This window comes from Plectrocnemia conspersa, unplaced genomic scaffold, assembly GCF_051122295.1.
Source record: "Plectrocnemia conspersa isolate PC_06_02 unplaced genomic scaffold, ASM5112229v1 ptg000001l, whole genome shotgun sequence".
In the NCBI taxonomy this organism is placed as follows: Eukaryota; Metazoa; Arthropoda; class Insecta; order Trichoptera; family Polycentropodidae; genus Plectrocnemia; species Plectrocnemia conspersa.
The window spans coordinates 14,520,561-14,538,212 of record NW_028277165.1 but is presented as its reverse complement, the minus strand read 5'-3'; the positions used below and the strand labels follow the sequence as shown (position 1 = coordinate 14,538,212).

General features: G+C 26.7%; 1 protein-coding gene across 3 annotated transcripts in view; it reads right to left on the bottom strand.

The window, feature by feature from the left end:
• The window catches only part of Gfrl (Glial cell line-derived neurotrophic family receptor-like), a 221,967-nt gene that overhangs the window by 149,844 nt on the left and 54,471 nt on the right, over window positions 1–17,652 (bottom strand). Inside the window, exon 1 of one of the 3 annotated variants that reach the window (XM_088186486.1) lies at window positions 8,797–9,187. The exons of the other annotated variants lie outside the window; for them this stretch is intronic. Within the exon in view, the coding sequence (XP_088042612.1) occupies window positions 8,797–8,812 (16 nt within the window). The 5' untranslated portion in view covers window positions 8,813–9,187. Of the gene's footprint in view, window positions 1–8,796; window positions 9,188–17,652 lie in introns of those variants that run through there. 3 annotated transcript variants of the gene reach the window in all.

Here is a 17,652-nt window from a genome sequence, read left to right as displayed (position 1 = left end):
CACTTCTACAGACATTTACATTTATCTAATAAATTACCTACCACTTCACAAATGTTTTTAGTGACAGTAGTTGCCTATTTTTTGTAAGAAATCAATTGTATTAATATGTTCACTTGGTAAAATGATGTGCACCAACACAGATATAACAAAATAAGTACTTGGGTACCAACGGCCAACAAACTTAAATTAAAAAAATACATTAATTTCGGGATTTTATTAATTATATTACGTTGTTGACATGCTCCAGATAAAAAGTGAAGTAACCTCGTTCTAGTTTTCCAAGAGCAACTATTGAAAAATATACTATAATGCTGTAATTTGACAGTTTGTAATATTTCAATATTTATGTTTTTAATTTCCTACTTATATATTTTAAAGTTTTATTTACAATGCAAGAAATACACGTTGTAATTAAATTAATAAATTTGATTATGAAACCGCATTCATATTTTTAATTAATATCACATGCGATAAAATCTAAAATGACCATTAGCAGTATTTTGGAAAACGAATGTTGATATGCGAAATTGGACATCGTTAATACTAAATGGATAACCAATTCCAATTTCGTGTTTCCGCCTCGGCATATTCGCAATTACAAGCAAAAATATATCCATCTGTAACATCCAATTTTGATTATTATAATAGATATGAGTTCTATTTTTTATTTGATACAAAAGTAAAAATAATACAAATAAATATCGTATTTCTGACTTGGTAAGAAAAAAAATATTACCCTCCTAATAGATAGTGATATATTTATATTCTGAAATGTATTAATTAATTATTAATTTTTCTAAAGCAAAATAATGTTTATTTTTTTTTCAATATTATAAATATTGTATCGTACAAAGAGCAACTATATAAGAATTATGTTTGTATTATTATAAAGTAGTATAACAGCATTTTTAATATTTATATAGATATAAAGTAATAAAATCGATATTATTTTTGCTCGATGTAAGCTTTTAAATATTGTGCATTTGTATTGTGTTACTATATAAAAACGATTAAATATTATTATCGGTTTTTTATACCAAAATCTGAATTTGAAATTTTTGCTTCAAAAACAAACAATGCCGTTAAAATATTATTATATATTTACGGTCCGGTAGTCTTTAACTTTTATTTAAGCGAAAAAGTATGTATATTAAATTTGTAATTGAACACAAGCGTTAATTTTCCAGTTAAAATATTTCATGATATAATTTATGACATAAATTTAAATAATATATTCAATAATAAGTTTGCTTGTGTAACTTATAAAAAATTATGATTTTTTTTATTATTTCCTATTTTTTATAACAAAAAATATTTTGGACTATAAAATTTATTTTACCTGAGCTTTTTGAAAGCTCTAGCTAGGCAATTTTAACCTTGAATACTACACTTTCTATATAAAACTATAGAGGATATCTTGTGGTATTGCCAGGCTAGACAATCAATATTCGGGTATCGATTTTACTACCAGCAGGGCAGCAGTAGCTGTTGGCTCTTCGCACAACAATGGAGGAGCAGTACAAAATGGCCATCTTCATTATCGGTTTGGAATTTATTACACACGCCGTCGACATTATTGCTGTAGTTACCAAACCGAATTCTGGCTTCATGTTGAAAACCAATAAAACCCAACAACAAAATAAAGACGTTTTTGAAACGTTTCAGAAATTTTTAATATACGATTATTGTTATATACCTACGCATGCTGCGGTGCGTGCACGCTAAAATATTCGCGATCGATCACATTAAAATAATCGATGGGTTATGATTATTACTGTAATTATCATTTATTATATTAAATAGCAGGCATTGAAACATTCCGTTTAATCGAAAAAGTGGTATAGGTTGACCATATCGACATTAATTCTTGACTCAGATAATAAATAAGAAATACATATTTTATACTTGTTTATTTTATGGCTGGAAATTATATAATGGTATGTTTTGTATGTACGTTACTAGATCATATTTCATATTTATAATAACAAAACTTACCTAACTTGTAACAACTAGACATTATTTAGTTTACTGTTCTATAATATAATTCAAATTATCTACATACTATAAAACTTTTAATTAGTGTGTTATTTAACTTATATTTATTTTAATTACCATTTAAATAAGGTATAGATTAAATTAATTTAATTGAACGTAAATTCACAAACAATTAATTTGTAATTTTTATAGTTTTACCTAATTCATAAATTTCAAATAATTTATAGCGATATTTTATAAAATTAATTTTTTTGAACATTAAAGCTTGTATATTTTATATATATATTTTTCTAAATCTTCACTTACTTAATCAGAATTTTGATTTTTACTATCCAAATAATTATAAAAATACATCTATTATTAAATATTAAATCTAATATTGCTCCATTAAAACATTTTTAAAAATCCATAATTTTAGTAAAATCCACTTGGGATAATATAATGATTTTATTAAACTATTTTCGACGCATTAAATATTGATTCAACCTTCTCACACCCGGTGCACATTGCAATGTAAAATAACTTTATTGCTTGCTTTTAAAGCCATTTTCAATTAATTTTCTCCGGAACCTTTTATACATCACAGTGTACACCACATTATTTAAAAATACACCATAATATATCAAAATACAAAAAAAAAATTTCATGCCCCATTAATGTATATAATATTTTTTTTTCCTAAGACTTATTAGCGTCAGTGATTGGTTTGTTGCTAGCTGGCGAGTATCACCCAATTGATTCAGAAGGAGTGTTTCTAAAAAAATATTTTTAAAAAACAATGTTTTGATTTAGCTGATTAGTAAAAAAATATTTTTTTGAATTTTTATTTTCAAATATTTTACAAAAATATGTTTTGGTTATGTCTAAAACAATATTTATATTTTGTTTAAAACTTACTAAAACCAAAATTTTGGTTCAGTTCTTCTTCTTATATTACAAAATATGTAGTTTTATACAATTCATTTATATATCTTGTTTAATAATTGTTTTAAAAATATATATTCTATAACACAGCCTATTAATTATTTGCACTGTCTCTTTATTATGTACATATTATATAATAATTTTATACATAGTGTACCGATTTTTTGACAACAAATATTTCTTAACAAAAATGCAATATAACATCAAATATTATAATGTTATAAAATAAATCATAGTTGGTTAACATATTAAATTTAATAAAATATGAATACACAATAATCCCCAAGAGAGCGTCTGATCTCTAAACAGTTTTAACATAAGTGACAGGTATCAAGCTGTCACTTGGCCCAAAGCCTGACAAGACGTATATTTAAAACTAAAAAATATACAATTTTTTTGACATAGGCTTATATTTAATGTACTCATAAAAACTAAATAATAATATAGTTAATGTATTCGAATTGCTCATAAAAGCAAGATTATACATAAACCATATCCAGTTAAGGAAGTGTTCAACAGTAAAGGTTTTCGCTCGCGCTTAACGCGTTTTTAGTGTGCATTTTAACCGGTATGTTTACTCCCGCGATTCGATTAAGGTTTTATTTTTATTTTAATGCGTGAAAAAATGTTCTCGACCCCATGAAAAAACGCTTAGACCGCAAACGCGACGCCAGTACTAAATCATACCCTCGAGATCGTAACTTTTACGGGAAGCAGAGCGATATTCTTTTATTAATAATCATATTTTACAAAATAAAGAGTGAAAAAGCGCGGAATGACCTCGGAGAGGTTGTGCGTATACGAAAAGAAGAATTTGCAATGTTTAAAATATGATTTAGTGCGAATAAAGAACTTAGGTGTGCGATGTAGTAAGCATTTTTGTTTGAATAATAAATTTATGAATACTAGAAGAATAAAAATATAAAATTACTTTAATTTTTTCTTGTTTTAAATGAAAATTATCACATAATAAAATCTTAAGAATCTGCTTTTTCTTACTGATACTCTCTGTATCTTTCACCTAACATTTTTTTCTCAATTAAGCGGCTCTTCATATAATAATTAAGTTTTTGTTAATGACAAAACATGTAATAAAATAGTTTCGTGAATCTAAAGAACAAATATTTAATGTAAAATAGAAGATTATTATTAGACAAGCTTTCGTTTCGATATGAGGTTAACGATAAACTAATAGGTACATAATTTAAAGCACTGTTATTAAGAAACAGGTTACCAAAAGATAAGGATATCTAAAACTAATGTTAAATGCTAAAAAAAAAATCAGGCGCGGGAATTTAGATAACTAATGAGCTCTTACCAAATGATTTGAGGTGAAAAAGCAAATAAAGGTACTTTATAAACCTTATATTTTTACCTTATATTATATTTTATATTATAAACCTTATATTTTACAAAATGTCTATTTTTATACATTCGGTGATATATGCAACTTAAATTATCTTTATCAAATACTCATATTTGACGTAATGCTTTGCTACCGTAAGGAAAATAAGCCGTCGTTAAATTTATTCTGTATATGTAGCCGATGTCACTCTGTAGTGATTTCTATAACTGGAAAACCGCATACTAGTGAATTACTAGTTTTATTAGCTAGTTGTTTACACTATGCTATACAAACCAGCGTATGACATTATTAATAATATATTTTAAAGCAAAGCAAAAAATATAAAATACGTCAGGATGTTAAAGATTCATTACGCTATTTAAAAGATATTTATGAGTCAACTTTGCTAAATATGTATTATTGATAAAAGATAAAAAATAATTTACAGGAATTATTATTTCCTAAAAAAGTAATATTTTATTATTAATAAATGTTATTTTGACAGTTGTTATAATGATAATGTTTTTTGCATATTTAAAAAATCATAGAAAATATTTTATCTACGCTGTGTCGTTTATATAATATAAGTAAGCACCTTAATTTTAAACTGCGTTAATTAAATAAAGCAATCAACAAAATCAAAAGCAATTTATTAAATAATAAGTTATTTGGACAAGTTAGTATTACAAACAATAAAAAATTTTAGTGGTCCGCGGGATTTTATTATGTTCGCAATTTTCGTGTTAATTAAAATGTTTAATTATCCTTTATTTTATGAACGCTTACTTTTAATGGTGCCATGAAGCCTTCGAAACTCGGCAGTGACTTACAATAAAAATACCCAGATGTAGCTAGTCAGTTAAATAGTACTTTAAAAGCATGCGTAGGATACCTCTAAATGCAAAAGCGAAAAAGTTTATTAGCAACAATGATTGTTGATAAAATTCAAAAGTTTTTGAAAAGTTTAGATTAGAAAATAAATAATTAGGCCTTGTTGCTTGTTGTAAGCCCACGCGTATTGTAATTGAGTCTTATACGTGTTTTTAACCTAGTATGGACATTAAAGGATGATATCATCCTAATTTTAGAAATGAAAGAGAAAATAAATTATTTTCCCTGACTGAAACAGATTCCTTCGCTAAGCGACTTTTGATTTTCGGTTATTTTTCGGTTATAAGTATTTGAATGAATTAAATAGCAAATAATAATAATACTAGAAATGTTTAATTTAATCAATTCATTTATGGCCAAATTGTTACATTTTCATTCAAATCTTAAAAAAGAAAAACTCGCTCACTTTCCCATTACAAAAAAATGTGACAGAAGTTTACGATAGATTTCTAAAAATTATAATTAAATTATTTTAGGTACTTTATGCGAATTTAGACCGATTAATTTAAGATTTTTAATTTATTATTGGTTATTTTTATTTTTATTTATTGTTTATTTATTTATTTTATTTTATTAATTTAATCAGTTAATATAGGTAAGTTCATTTTCCTAAACAAATTTAAACTACACATATGTACATAATATAAACATAAACAGAAAATACCTAATATTATAATTTATTTCTTAATTCACGAAGGTGTTTCTTTATTCCATTTAGAAAACCCGCTCCATTTTACTGTTTGCGGATCCTAGGAATAATATACAAATTCACACTTTCGTTTATTATTCCCCGGGCCGTACTCGTTTTCTTATACCTAAATATCCTTAAATTGCCCCTATTTTTAGTATTAAATCTATGTTAATCTTTATTTCTTATTGAATATAACTTCTTTAACATTATCACCTATGCAATATAATAAAGTGTCGTCCACAAACAGATGTATTTTATAATATTATTAATATGTGATTCAAACAGAAATGGTCTCAATTTAGAGCCCTGTGGTACACCGTGAGATATTATTTAACATTCTTTACTCTATGATTTCACTTATACCGATGTTTTCTAATTTCTTCAACATTATTATTCTGTCTATTGTTTTGAAAGTTTTCTTGAAATCCAAGAAAACTGCTTCAATAGTATTGTTTGTATCTTTGGCTAACAACCAATCATTTTTTTGCTGTTATATGAGGATCTTTATATATATTTTCAACAATCTCTATATTGATTATGTCGTTTCTCTGAGTAGAATTAACTAATTTTTAAAATGTTTAACATATCTTATTTGGGTCATTTTTTATTTCATCTATTGACTTTTCATAGCATTTTTTTAACTACTCTTAATGCTTTATTAGTAATATTTCTACAATATTGATATGTTTTTCATTTTTATTATAAATTACTTTATATTTTACTTGTCTTTTTTTTATTATTTTAAATATGTTTTATAATTTATCTCTATCATTATTACACCATAGATTTGGGTTGTATCAATATTATGTTTTAAAAATATGTTGCCTTTTTATTTTACTATCCACAATATTCCTATAAATATTGATCCACAGCAAATAAAAATCCATGCTTTCTACATTTCAGTCAAATTTTTCTAATCCTAATCTTAATTTGGTAAATTTTTTTTTAATAATAAATCATTATTTTTCCCTTTATTACATTAATTTTTTTCTATATATTACACTGTACTTTTTTACTATTGGTGAAAAACTAAATCTATTAATTTACTCGAGTTATTATTTGTCATAAACCAAATATATTTGCCCATTTTTATATTTTTAAAGTATAAAAATCCTCACATTTGTTCCAATTAAAATTACAGTCTCCAATTGAAACGGTATCCAAAATTTTATCAGAACTCCATTCTGTAATATTATTTATGAATTACAAGAATCAATTTAGATCACTATTTGGAGATCTATTTGCTAAACATAATACTAATATGGAATTTTTTTCCACAAAAATATTTACCTTTATTATTTTTAAATATTTTATTATATAATAATTAATATGTTTCTTTTACACAGAATAATACCTCTTGTATGTCTGGAATTATTATAATATTATAATCGTCAATATATAATTCATATTCTTCAATATCATTTGTGATATGTGTTGTGTATGTATGTATATGTGTATATCTGATAATCCTTAAATTAGCGGATATTCCCTTACAACAAATTAATAAGCTTCATTATTATTATTATTATTATTATTATTAGGGTTTTTATCATGAGTGTAAATCCACGTACCCAAAATTCTCGCAATATGTGTTTTTATTATTTTCTTAGATATGAAATTTCAAGTACAATTGAAAAAAATTTTACTTGTGGGGTTAATTATGCTATAATTATCATGATCACCTAAAATACATAATTGAAAATTCTTTTGAGTTTAGAACTTAATTAAAAAATCATAATTTTATTTTTGCAATTGTTTATAAAAAGTGGTATTGCTTGATTTAATTCTTAATTTAATTAGTTTTACTATATATAATTTTATTTTCTTATTATTTAATTTGCCCCCTTCGTAAATAAAAATTAGTGTGTTACTGATTCAGCCATCAATCCGGCCCGCCCTATGTAACAATTGCCCATCTCTGCCCTAGAGAGTCGCGATCGCGTTCCTTGTTCTTGTCTATTGAGATCGATGCTCTTTCACCAACCATCCAGCTTTACAAAGAGCTTGCTAAACACAAGGATGTTTTCGACGATAAATATAATTATGTGGGTTAATCATTTTTTTTAACTTTGTATTGGAATATTTTAATTTTTTTATATTAAAAAGTTTCTTAAATAAAAAAAAATATGTATGCGTTATATATGTTTCATAAAAAAGGCTATGAAGGCTATCATGGTGCATTAGGAAAACTTGTCAAATCAAAATAAATATTGATATTTATAATTATCGGTACACAGTAATAAATTAAAATTAAAAATATAACTACCCATGAATAAAATTTAATAATTTCAGATAATACAACTTTTTAAGTACAGCAAAAACCAAGTTACGCCTCTGGCGTACAGGTTTACAGCAACACCCTTATTCTGTCGCATGGAGACTACACGTGGCCATCGATTTTCTATTAAATTTACAAACACGTCAAAAGTATACACAAAAGCTTAAATAAATACGCAATACATAAAGCTATTCAATACCCCTTGACCTTTTACATTTTATTACCTAACCATTAAAATAGTAATTAGCATACTACCTGTATCGCATATACATACATTTAAGACACAGATCTTGAATAAATATAATACATACACATCACGAACACAATCTGAGCTATCAAACTAAATTTTCAACCCCTAAATATATATATATAATTAATTAAATGTGTGTGTCGTAAACATTTATATTGCAGGTATAAAGCTCTTGCAAATATTTTTATATGATTTATAGTATGTATAGGTTTAAATATTGCTATTTTTGTTTTAATTTATAAACATATATGTATATATGTGACACACATACATCTAAGAAATATAGCTGCACACGCTTAAAGCTCTTGCAGGTGATACTGCGGTATTTACCAACACGAGCGCGCGCGCCTCGTGTATCAACACGGACCCACACCCTCTCGCAGCAACGTCACGTCAATACATATACAAAACATACTACTCACCTACGTCTGACGACATGCTAGCGACGCCCTGACAACGATTCGAGACCGACCGCCGAAACGTCAACGCTTGTCAACTTCAACGACGCCCTTTTCCGAATTTGACCGAACGCGAACGCGAACGCGAAAGAGCCCTTAGCCCGGAAGCTCCGTTAGCCACGTGACGTTTGGAAATCACCGATGCGGCCCTGGCGGGGGCGTAATTTCGGGTAACGAGACCGGCAACCGGATCCGGCGGACGCCCGAAACCGTGTGTGCGATTTTTAATCGTACGAGTATATGCGAAACGAGTGTTTATCAGGCAATTATAAAGGGTTGTGCACGGGCAGCGCGGACAAGATCCGGACACGACAAATGCGAATACCGGCCGAGTTTTGGATAATGACAAAACAAATTTTTTGGTATCACAGCATCGTCCGGAGCATGCGCAAAGTGGATTACGGTATGCGTATAATCTAACAGTTCGTTCGCGTTCGCGCGGAATTTCCAGCTGGCTTTGACACGTGCTAATAAATTTTGGGGGTCTATGTAATAAATTATGGAAAAAATGTAATTTTAAATTATGCAATGCTTGAGCACATTTTTATATGATAAAAAGCATATATTTCAAAATATTTACATCGTTTTGCATGTATTATAATAGCTTTTATTTGGGTAAATTTTATTTATTTACTTATTTTTATAAATTATGAATCTTTCACTGTAACATGACAAGTGCTAGCTTAATGTGTTTCAACAATTAAACACATCGATTGGTCAGGCGGAGATCGCAGGCTAATACTTGGGCGTTCTGAACCGTTTGTGGCTCTGAATTCATCGAATTCGACAATTATATTGAGCCCAAAGCAATTGGTCTTTGTTGTATGATAATGCGAAGATTGTACGCAAATTCTTGGCCAATAAAGGCATTGTAGTGCTTAGCCACCCTTTGTATTCACCTGATTTGCCTTACTGTGACTTCTGGCTATTCCAAAAAATTAAGTTGGCGTTGATGGGAAAACGTTTTGAAACCATTAATAAAGTCCAAAAAGATTCTACCGAGGCTTTAAAATGATTTCTAAAAATATTCCACAAAATATTTTTCGAAATTTTCTATGATTATCTGTCTACAGCGCTGTATAAATAAACATAAAAAGCGTTTTCACTAATTATTTTTTGATTGAGTACATTTCTAACTCTCAGATTTGTATATATATACTTTTTGTATACCGTACAGCCAACACATTTGCGTTTTAACTTGACTTCAGGTTTTGAATCATTCATGCAAAAGAGATATCTGGTCCAGTCTCCTTCAGAATCAAAATCTCCTTTAGAATTCTGTAACGGCTGACATGAAATAACACAAATCAAAAAAATGTATATAATAATACAAGTTAGTAAAGTTTAAAAAAAAAATATTAAAATTATTAATTATTTTGTAAATGATAGAATATATACATATTTAATTTTAGCTTATGTGGCAACTTGTGGTTGGAATAGCATAGACTGTATGATCTAGACTGGTAACCCAGAGGTTGCGCGTTCAAGTCACGACAGCAAACTCAAATTTTTATTTATAAATAGTACGCTTTCACTAAAAATCGGCCTATACTGCATTTATTGATATAAATCGAAATACATATAATAATTTATATAGATTTCACGAATTTAGTTAAAACTTACTTGTCAGTATTTATTATGTCTAATTAACTTTCCCGGTTTATTCAGATTCACTCTGTTGTAATGCATTGTCTCTACGCTAATCAGGTTACAACAGAAGATTAAAAATTAATAAAATAAAAATTAAATAATTACACTATTAAAATATATATCTTGAATTCCAAAAACGCAATATCACCTTTACGATTCTCCCGCTTATAATTTAATTTATATTCAGCTTGATCGTTAAATAAGACTGTTAAAGGTTTAGTTAGGTTAGGTTAGGTTGGGTTGGGTTAGGTCATACCTATTTTTATTTATACATTTATGTTAATATATATATATATATATATATATATATATATATATATATATATATATATATATATATATATATATATATATATATATATATATATATATATACATATACATATACATATACACATACACATACACATACACATACACATACACATACACATACACATACACATACACATACACATACACATACACATACACATACACATACACATACACATACACATACACATACACATACACATATATATATATATATTTATATATATATATATATATATATATATATATATATATATATATATATATATATATATATATATATATATATATATATATATATATATATATATATATATATATATATATATATATATATATATATATATATATATATATATATATATATAAGCTAACTTTAATTAAAATAAATATCACGGTATTCAGTTGCGAGATTAGGCAAATCTAGGAGATCATAATCTATGATGATCGATCAAAATTAAAATTATATTTTTTAATTAATGTTTTATCTCTCAGATACGATAGGAATTAAAGTGTTATTACTATTTAATTATTTATAATTAAATATTATTAAAGATTTTTTTAAATTATTATGTATGTATCAAATTATAAAAAGTATATATGTATGTACAATGAATCAGTACATAATTCTAATGTTTTGATTCTTAGTTTGAGAAATATGTTTTATCTTTTGCTGTAACTTTTTAATTAATAATTATTTATTATTATTAGTCGCTTTGCCTGTTTTCAATAATAGCAGATTTTTTAAAATAAAAATTAAAGATACTGCCGTGACTCGAACCTCCGACCTCCGGATTACTCGGCAAGACCATACGGACTATATTATTTTGACCTTAAATTGTATTGGGATGTATTTAAAATATTGCTTCTTTCACATCTCATTACCAAAATAAAAAATAATTAAAAGTTTTTTTTGATAAAAGATAAAAAAATTAACTCTTGAAATAAAAGGATTTAGGAAAAAATATTTTTGTATTATATACAAATACAATACATGCAAGTGTTTTATTATTTTGCTTTAATAAATATATACTACACAAATAAGCACTATATAAGTTTCATTATATCTTTATTAAATAACTTACTAACTTATAAATTTCGACCTTTTTATATCCGATGTTTATTGTTTTGATTCCTATAAACGCAATATTTTTATTGGTTTTAAAAATATATTTTAGATGCAACAGGTAGTAGTTAAACATTATTTTTTTTAATCTTAAAAATAAACAACAATACAACATTTTTAAATTAAAACAAAAATTAAATAAATTAATAATAATTCAAGTATTTATTATGTATTTAAAATATTTAAATTATTTATTACTTTATTTTATCTATGTATACACATGTTGTATGTTATATTTGTCATAGGGCGAAGTAGCAAGATTAATTTGCGATGATAAGTAATTGTTTTACTTAGGTTTGTAAACTTTTTGTATTTGATGTTTTGAATAAACGATTAAGCAATGTTTCGCAGAAAATTAATATTGGGTTGTTATTACTGTAATTGACAAATTGATTTTGCGATCGTTTTAAATACAATTTGCGAGTATTGTGTTATTCTGTTGTGTAATTATATTTTAAAAATATATTTAATAAAGCATATTACTTTTTCCAAAAATGTTTCAAATACATATTTACATGTAATATACTATGTAAACGCGTTTATTAAAAAGCCATTACAAACTTTTAGTTTTAAAATTGTGACTAATTATTAAGTCAACGGGTTTAATAAGTTATTGAAAATTTACCTAATTATCCTAAATTGAACTTCCTTACAGAATTAATTAATTTTATTATAGCAATTACTTATCCATTATGTATGTATATATGTATATATAATCGTACAATTTATATGTATATACACATAATATTTTAACATCCATATTATTTAAATTTTAAATATAAACAATACTTGCCATGCGATTGCGAGTGTTGTATCGCGAATCTTGAACAAGCAACGGGTAACATCAGGTCTAGGCTGCAGTTCAGTACTTACAAGATCAGACGTAGCTATAGATAGAGACAGAGCGATGCACTAACGCTTTCTTTCTCATGTTTTCGTTCGTTCTCACACTTCAACGCGTGTAAGTTTACTGTGATTTTGTATGTATTGTGTATTTGTTTCTTTATTTAAAAAATAATATTTATGAATATATTATGTTAAAATATAATTAATAGTTACCATTAATAACCGTATTCCTATTTTCATAAATTAATTACTTTTTTGTGCAATATATAAATATAATATATTTATTTGCTTTTATATATTTATAAGTTATTTTTATAATATTTTAAATACAGAATATTTTTTTAAAAAATTGGAAAAATTAGTACAATGTACCAATTTAATTATTATATAATTTATTAATAAATATTTAATAAATACCTCTAACAGTATTTATATTTATATTATAATAATAATAATAAATTATATCAAGAATATTATGTATATTTTTGTAAATTACATTTTATCTTGACAATGACAATAATTTGAAAGGAAAAAATTTGATATTTTTATGAGACAAAAACAAAGGTCTAATGACGTTATCCTTTTTAGAGCTTTTGCTTATATTTCATTTTCGCGTAGTATCAAAGTAATATTGCATAATTTAATAAGCAAGAAAGGCGTAACATTATAAAACACTATGAGTATTCGCCTTTTCCGTTTTCATATATATACATATAAACATATGTAATAATATAACAAGTATATATGTAAGTTAATAACGTAATTTTATAATTATGATATGTATATTTTTAAAATTATTCAATTTTTAGTTTAAGGATAAAAATATTGATAATTTTAACTATGAGATTTTTTTGAACTGCTAAATTAAGAAATATTTTCATTTTTTGCTACATAAATACAACAAAATATATAATATATGTTAAAAATAATCAGTTATTTAAGTATATTTGAGTCTTTTCTTCAGTTTAATTTCCTTTAATATTACAAATATATTTTTTTGTGAGTTGTTCAATAGATTTCTTTACGCAAAATCCAAAGTAAAATGTCTCCCCTTATCTTGGGGTAATATATCAGAATTGTCAATGTGAGAATCGTGAGCGATTATGTGCAAAACGTGGATAGGGGTCAAAACGCCACGGGGATTGAATAAGCACGCCAAAAATTGAGGGCAGCGCTTCGGATAAATCTTGCTGCCCATATTCCTATCAATCTTTATCTTTTCACAAACACACAGAATGGTAGAGGCAATTCCACCCGAGCAGATAAAGAAAGACGGATCGTTTAAATTTTCGTAAACGGATCTTGTAATGTCAGGTCGGCAATCGATAAGGACCTCTCCGACAAGATTCGCGACAAGTTAGCCAAAGTTTTGGCAAAGTTTGAATTGATATTTATCAAACGATGGTTAATGAGTTTTGTAGTGAAAGTGAGTCGTACTTGTGCTAATAAAGTTTGTTCCTGATTTATAAACAGGCTCGTAAAACTTGTTTCTAAAAGGTTATTATATGTATAGTTTTCTCAGAATATTCTAAATGAATTAAATGGTTGGAACCTGTTTCAATAATTTAAGAATAGCAGCGTGAATAAAAGTTATACAAAAGACAACATTACCAGGAAGATATGTCAAATAAATATTTTATTATGCATATCAATATACAAATGTAAATCAGGTGTCGATGTTAATAAAAATGTTGTAGTAGCCAGTTCCTGGAATAGTTTATGTTGCTATCTCTCAAAATGCATAAATTAATGTCGATATGTACATTTAGTACATGAAAAGACTGATTTATATTATACTAATCAAGCCGTATTATAAAGTACGTCTTTTCAAATAGAAACATGAGTAATTCTTCTGGGTTAAGCTTTATAAACGAAACCATTGTAGTAGCTTAAAATATGACCACAAACGATAACAAAGAAGCGAGACAATTTATAATGTTTTGAAGATAGCAAAATACATTATATAATATAATATTCTTTAGTAGTAGCAAACAGTTTGTAAAAGTGGCTGTGTACTATAAAATAACAAGTGTTGTGTTGTAATAAAATATTTTCTTGAGGGCTTGTTCACAACACGCTTTTTATGAAAAAGTATGGGAAGTACAATAATAGAATAGAATCATATTATTTCACATATAATTTTAATGCTACAATTATAAATTTTAAATGGTGGAAATTATATTAATTTCACCCTTTTATTAGAACGGGAGAACGATGTGGCAAATTAGTTAGTGACCATAAATTTAATTTAATTGTCAATTAAATATTAATTATTTAGACCATGTTATTAGTTAGAACAACGTATAAATGCTATATATTCTAGACTTTAAAAATATGTACAAAGGTATGTAAGTTATTTTAATCAATGACCTAAAACTCAATTTACCAACATATATAATTGTCAACTTTACAAAAAATACTTTAATTACTTAATCATAAACTCGTTGATATTATGATTTTTATTTCTGTTGTTTTCACATGTTAAATGTCTATTATTATAATTCATTAACACACACGTATTTTTAGATATCTTGCAATGTTGTTTTTCTAACGTTTTCTATGCTTGTATTTTCAACCATTTAAACGCCAGCGACTCACAGGTGAGTCACTTGTTGATTATTTTTTTTTAAATATTTTTTCAAAACAAGTTATGAATTATTTACAATTTTTTTATTATCAAAGATTATTGTACTAGCTTCATTTACCAGTAAACTAAGTATTTTATATTTATTTTTAGAAAGAGATACTGACGCGTGAAGAGAAATAACAGATGACTCACTAAAGTCGCTGGCGTTTAAAAGGTTAAGGAACAATAAATGGAACATAAATGCAAAGAACTTGAATATCGTAATATAATGCACGATTTATTAAATATACATAAAAGCGAATGTTTAGCTGGAATGCTTAGAAATAATCTTCCATGATTATAATTAATGATTTTAATATATTAATATTGAATGACAACTAGGTAATGAAAACATGGAGAAAATATATGCAAACAATGTTAAATGATAATAGACAAAACATAGTAGCAACAAAATAAACCATCCATAATGATGTCAGTAATTTTATATGCGATTTCTACCTCAAAAACCAGATGAAATTTGCATTTAAATAATCATTCACTGAATATCTGCTGAGATTATTCAATGATATAATTCAATGAATAATTTCAGAATTTGAACAAGATTCAGTACCAAGTAAACGTGCTATAACAAAAATGTCGTGATAAATAAAAATATATATTTGCCTGCTTGATTGACTACGAAAAGGCGTTCGTTCAATCAAACATGGCAAACTAATAAACATTTTCTGAAATTATAATATCGATAGTAAAGATAATAATATAATTACAAACTCATATTGGCATCAGAAAGAAAAGGTTAGATTAAAAATGACTACTAACGCTATTTCAATCCAGAAGGGAGTTTGCCAAGATTACATATTGCCACCGTTTCTACTCTGATAAAGCTTTTTAAGAAGCATTAGCAAATGTCGACATTTGTTACAATAAATAACATTATGCTATATGCAGACGATACTGTCATTTTCAGAATAAACTGAGATGGAGCACGACTAAGTTTGAATATCAATGATTTATGGTATTTAGTCGCAATACGTGAAACGAAGTATCACTTTTGATTAATGGACAAAAAATATAGTCAAATAATTTAAATACTTTATTAGTAAATTATTTTTCAACGACAATATAAATCTTAAGCTCAGACAAAGAATGGTCAAAAGTCAGTTTGTTTTTCTGTTCTATTGAATGGAGACATTAACTCTTAAGGTGAACACCTTAAACAGATTGGAGTCATTCCCAGTAGAATACTTCTAATTCCTTTAACAAACATGGTCAAGAGAAAAAATAAAAAGCAAGTTGTTAAACACCATTGAAATCAGAATGGTGACATATATGGAACATGTTCTTTGAGAACTGAAGAATTGTCTCATACAACAATTTTTCAAAGAGAAAATTAAGCGTCGCTTAAAACAAATGTCGTGGCCCAAAAATATCCGTGAATGGACTAGACTGAGAGGTGTGCGAGAGCATTTTCACGGAGCACAAAATATAGAAAAGATGCATGTATTTACGTTTATAACAGCAATAAACAATTTTAAAATTAAAATTATAATTCTAGTTGTTCAGAAAGTATTTAAGCAATACCTATTTTATTCATCATAACATACTAAAAATTATTGTTAGATTTACTTATTCCCATAGCATATTAAAAAGTAGCAACAACATCAAGAGTAGAATCACAGTTAACATTAGCTGCATATTAAAATAAAATCAGTTAGTCGAAATCATAAACTATATCGCATCTCTTACCAAGAATTTTCCCGTATTTATCATACAGGCAAAACCAGTTTTTACAGCCTCATTGTGAATGCTTAATGTCATATTTCATTATTATGGTATTTCACAAATTAAATTGAAACATATTATGCCCAATCATGTCGAATAACGGCGGCGCAGATTACGTTGAATGGGAGCGAATTCTTCAGAGGCTTTATACGTCAAAATCGAATAGCATGATGGATGTTTTCATTAACGTTTCATCCCTCTCCGCACTTCTCACATCGAATTATGACCCCTGGGACACGTCCCCGCGACGTCGTCAAATGTTTTACCTGATCTGAGGGGTCTTTATTTATAGAGTCTATTGAAATCCTGGACGCTCACCTTCTGATCAATAATCAGATCAAGTCTCATGATTGGACGAGTTACGAATTAAGGTTAAGTGCCTTGCTTACATAGATACAAATTCAGATCGGGATTTCTAACCGCAGGTGTATAAAAGCCAAATCAAAAGCAAGCGTCGTAGTTTGTGCGCGACTAATAACGTCGATTTGTTTCGAGAGAATATAACTTAAGTAAA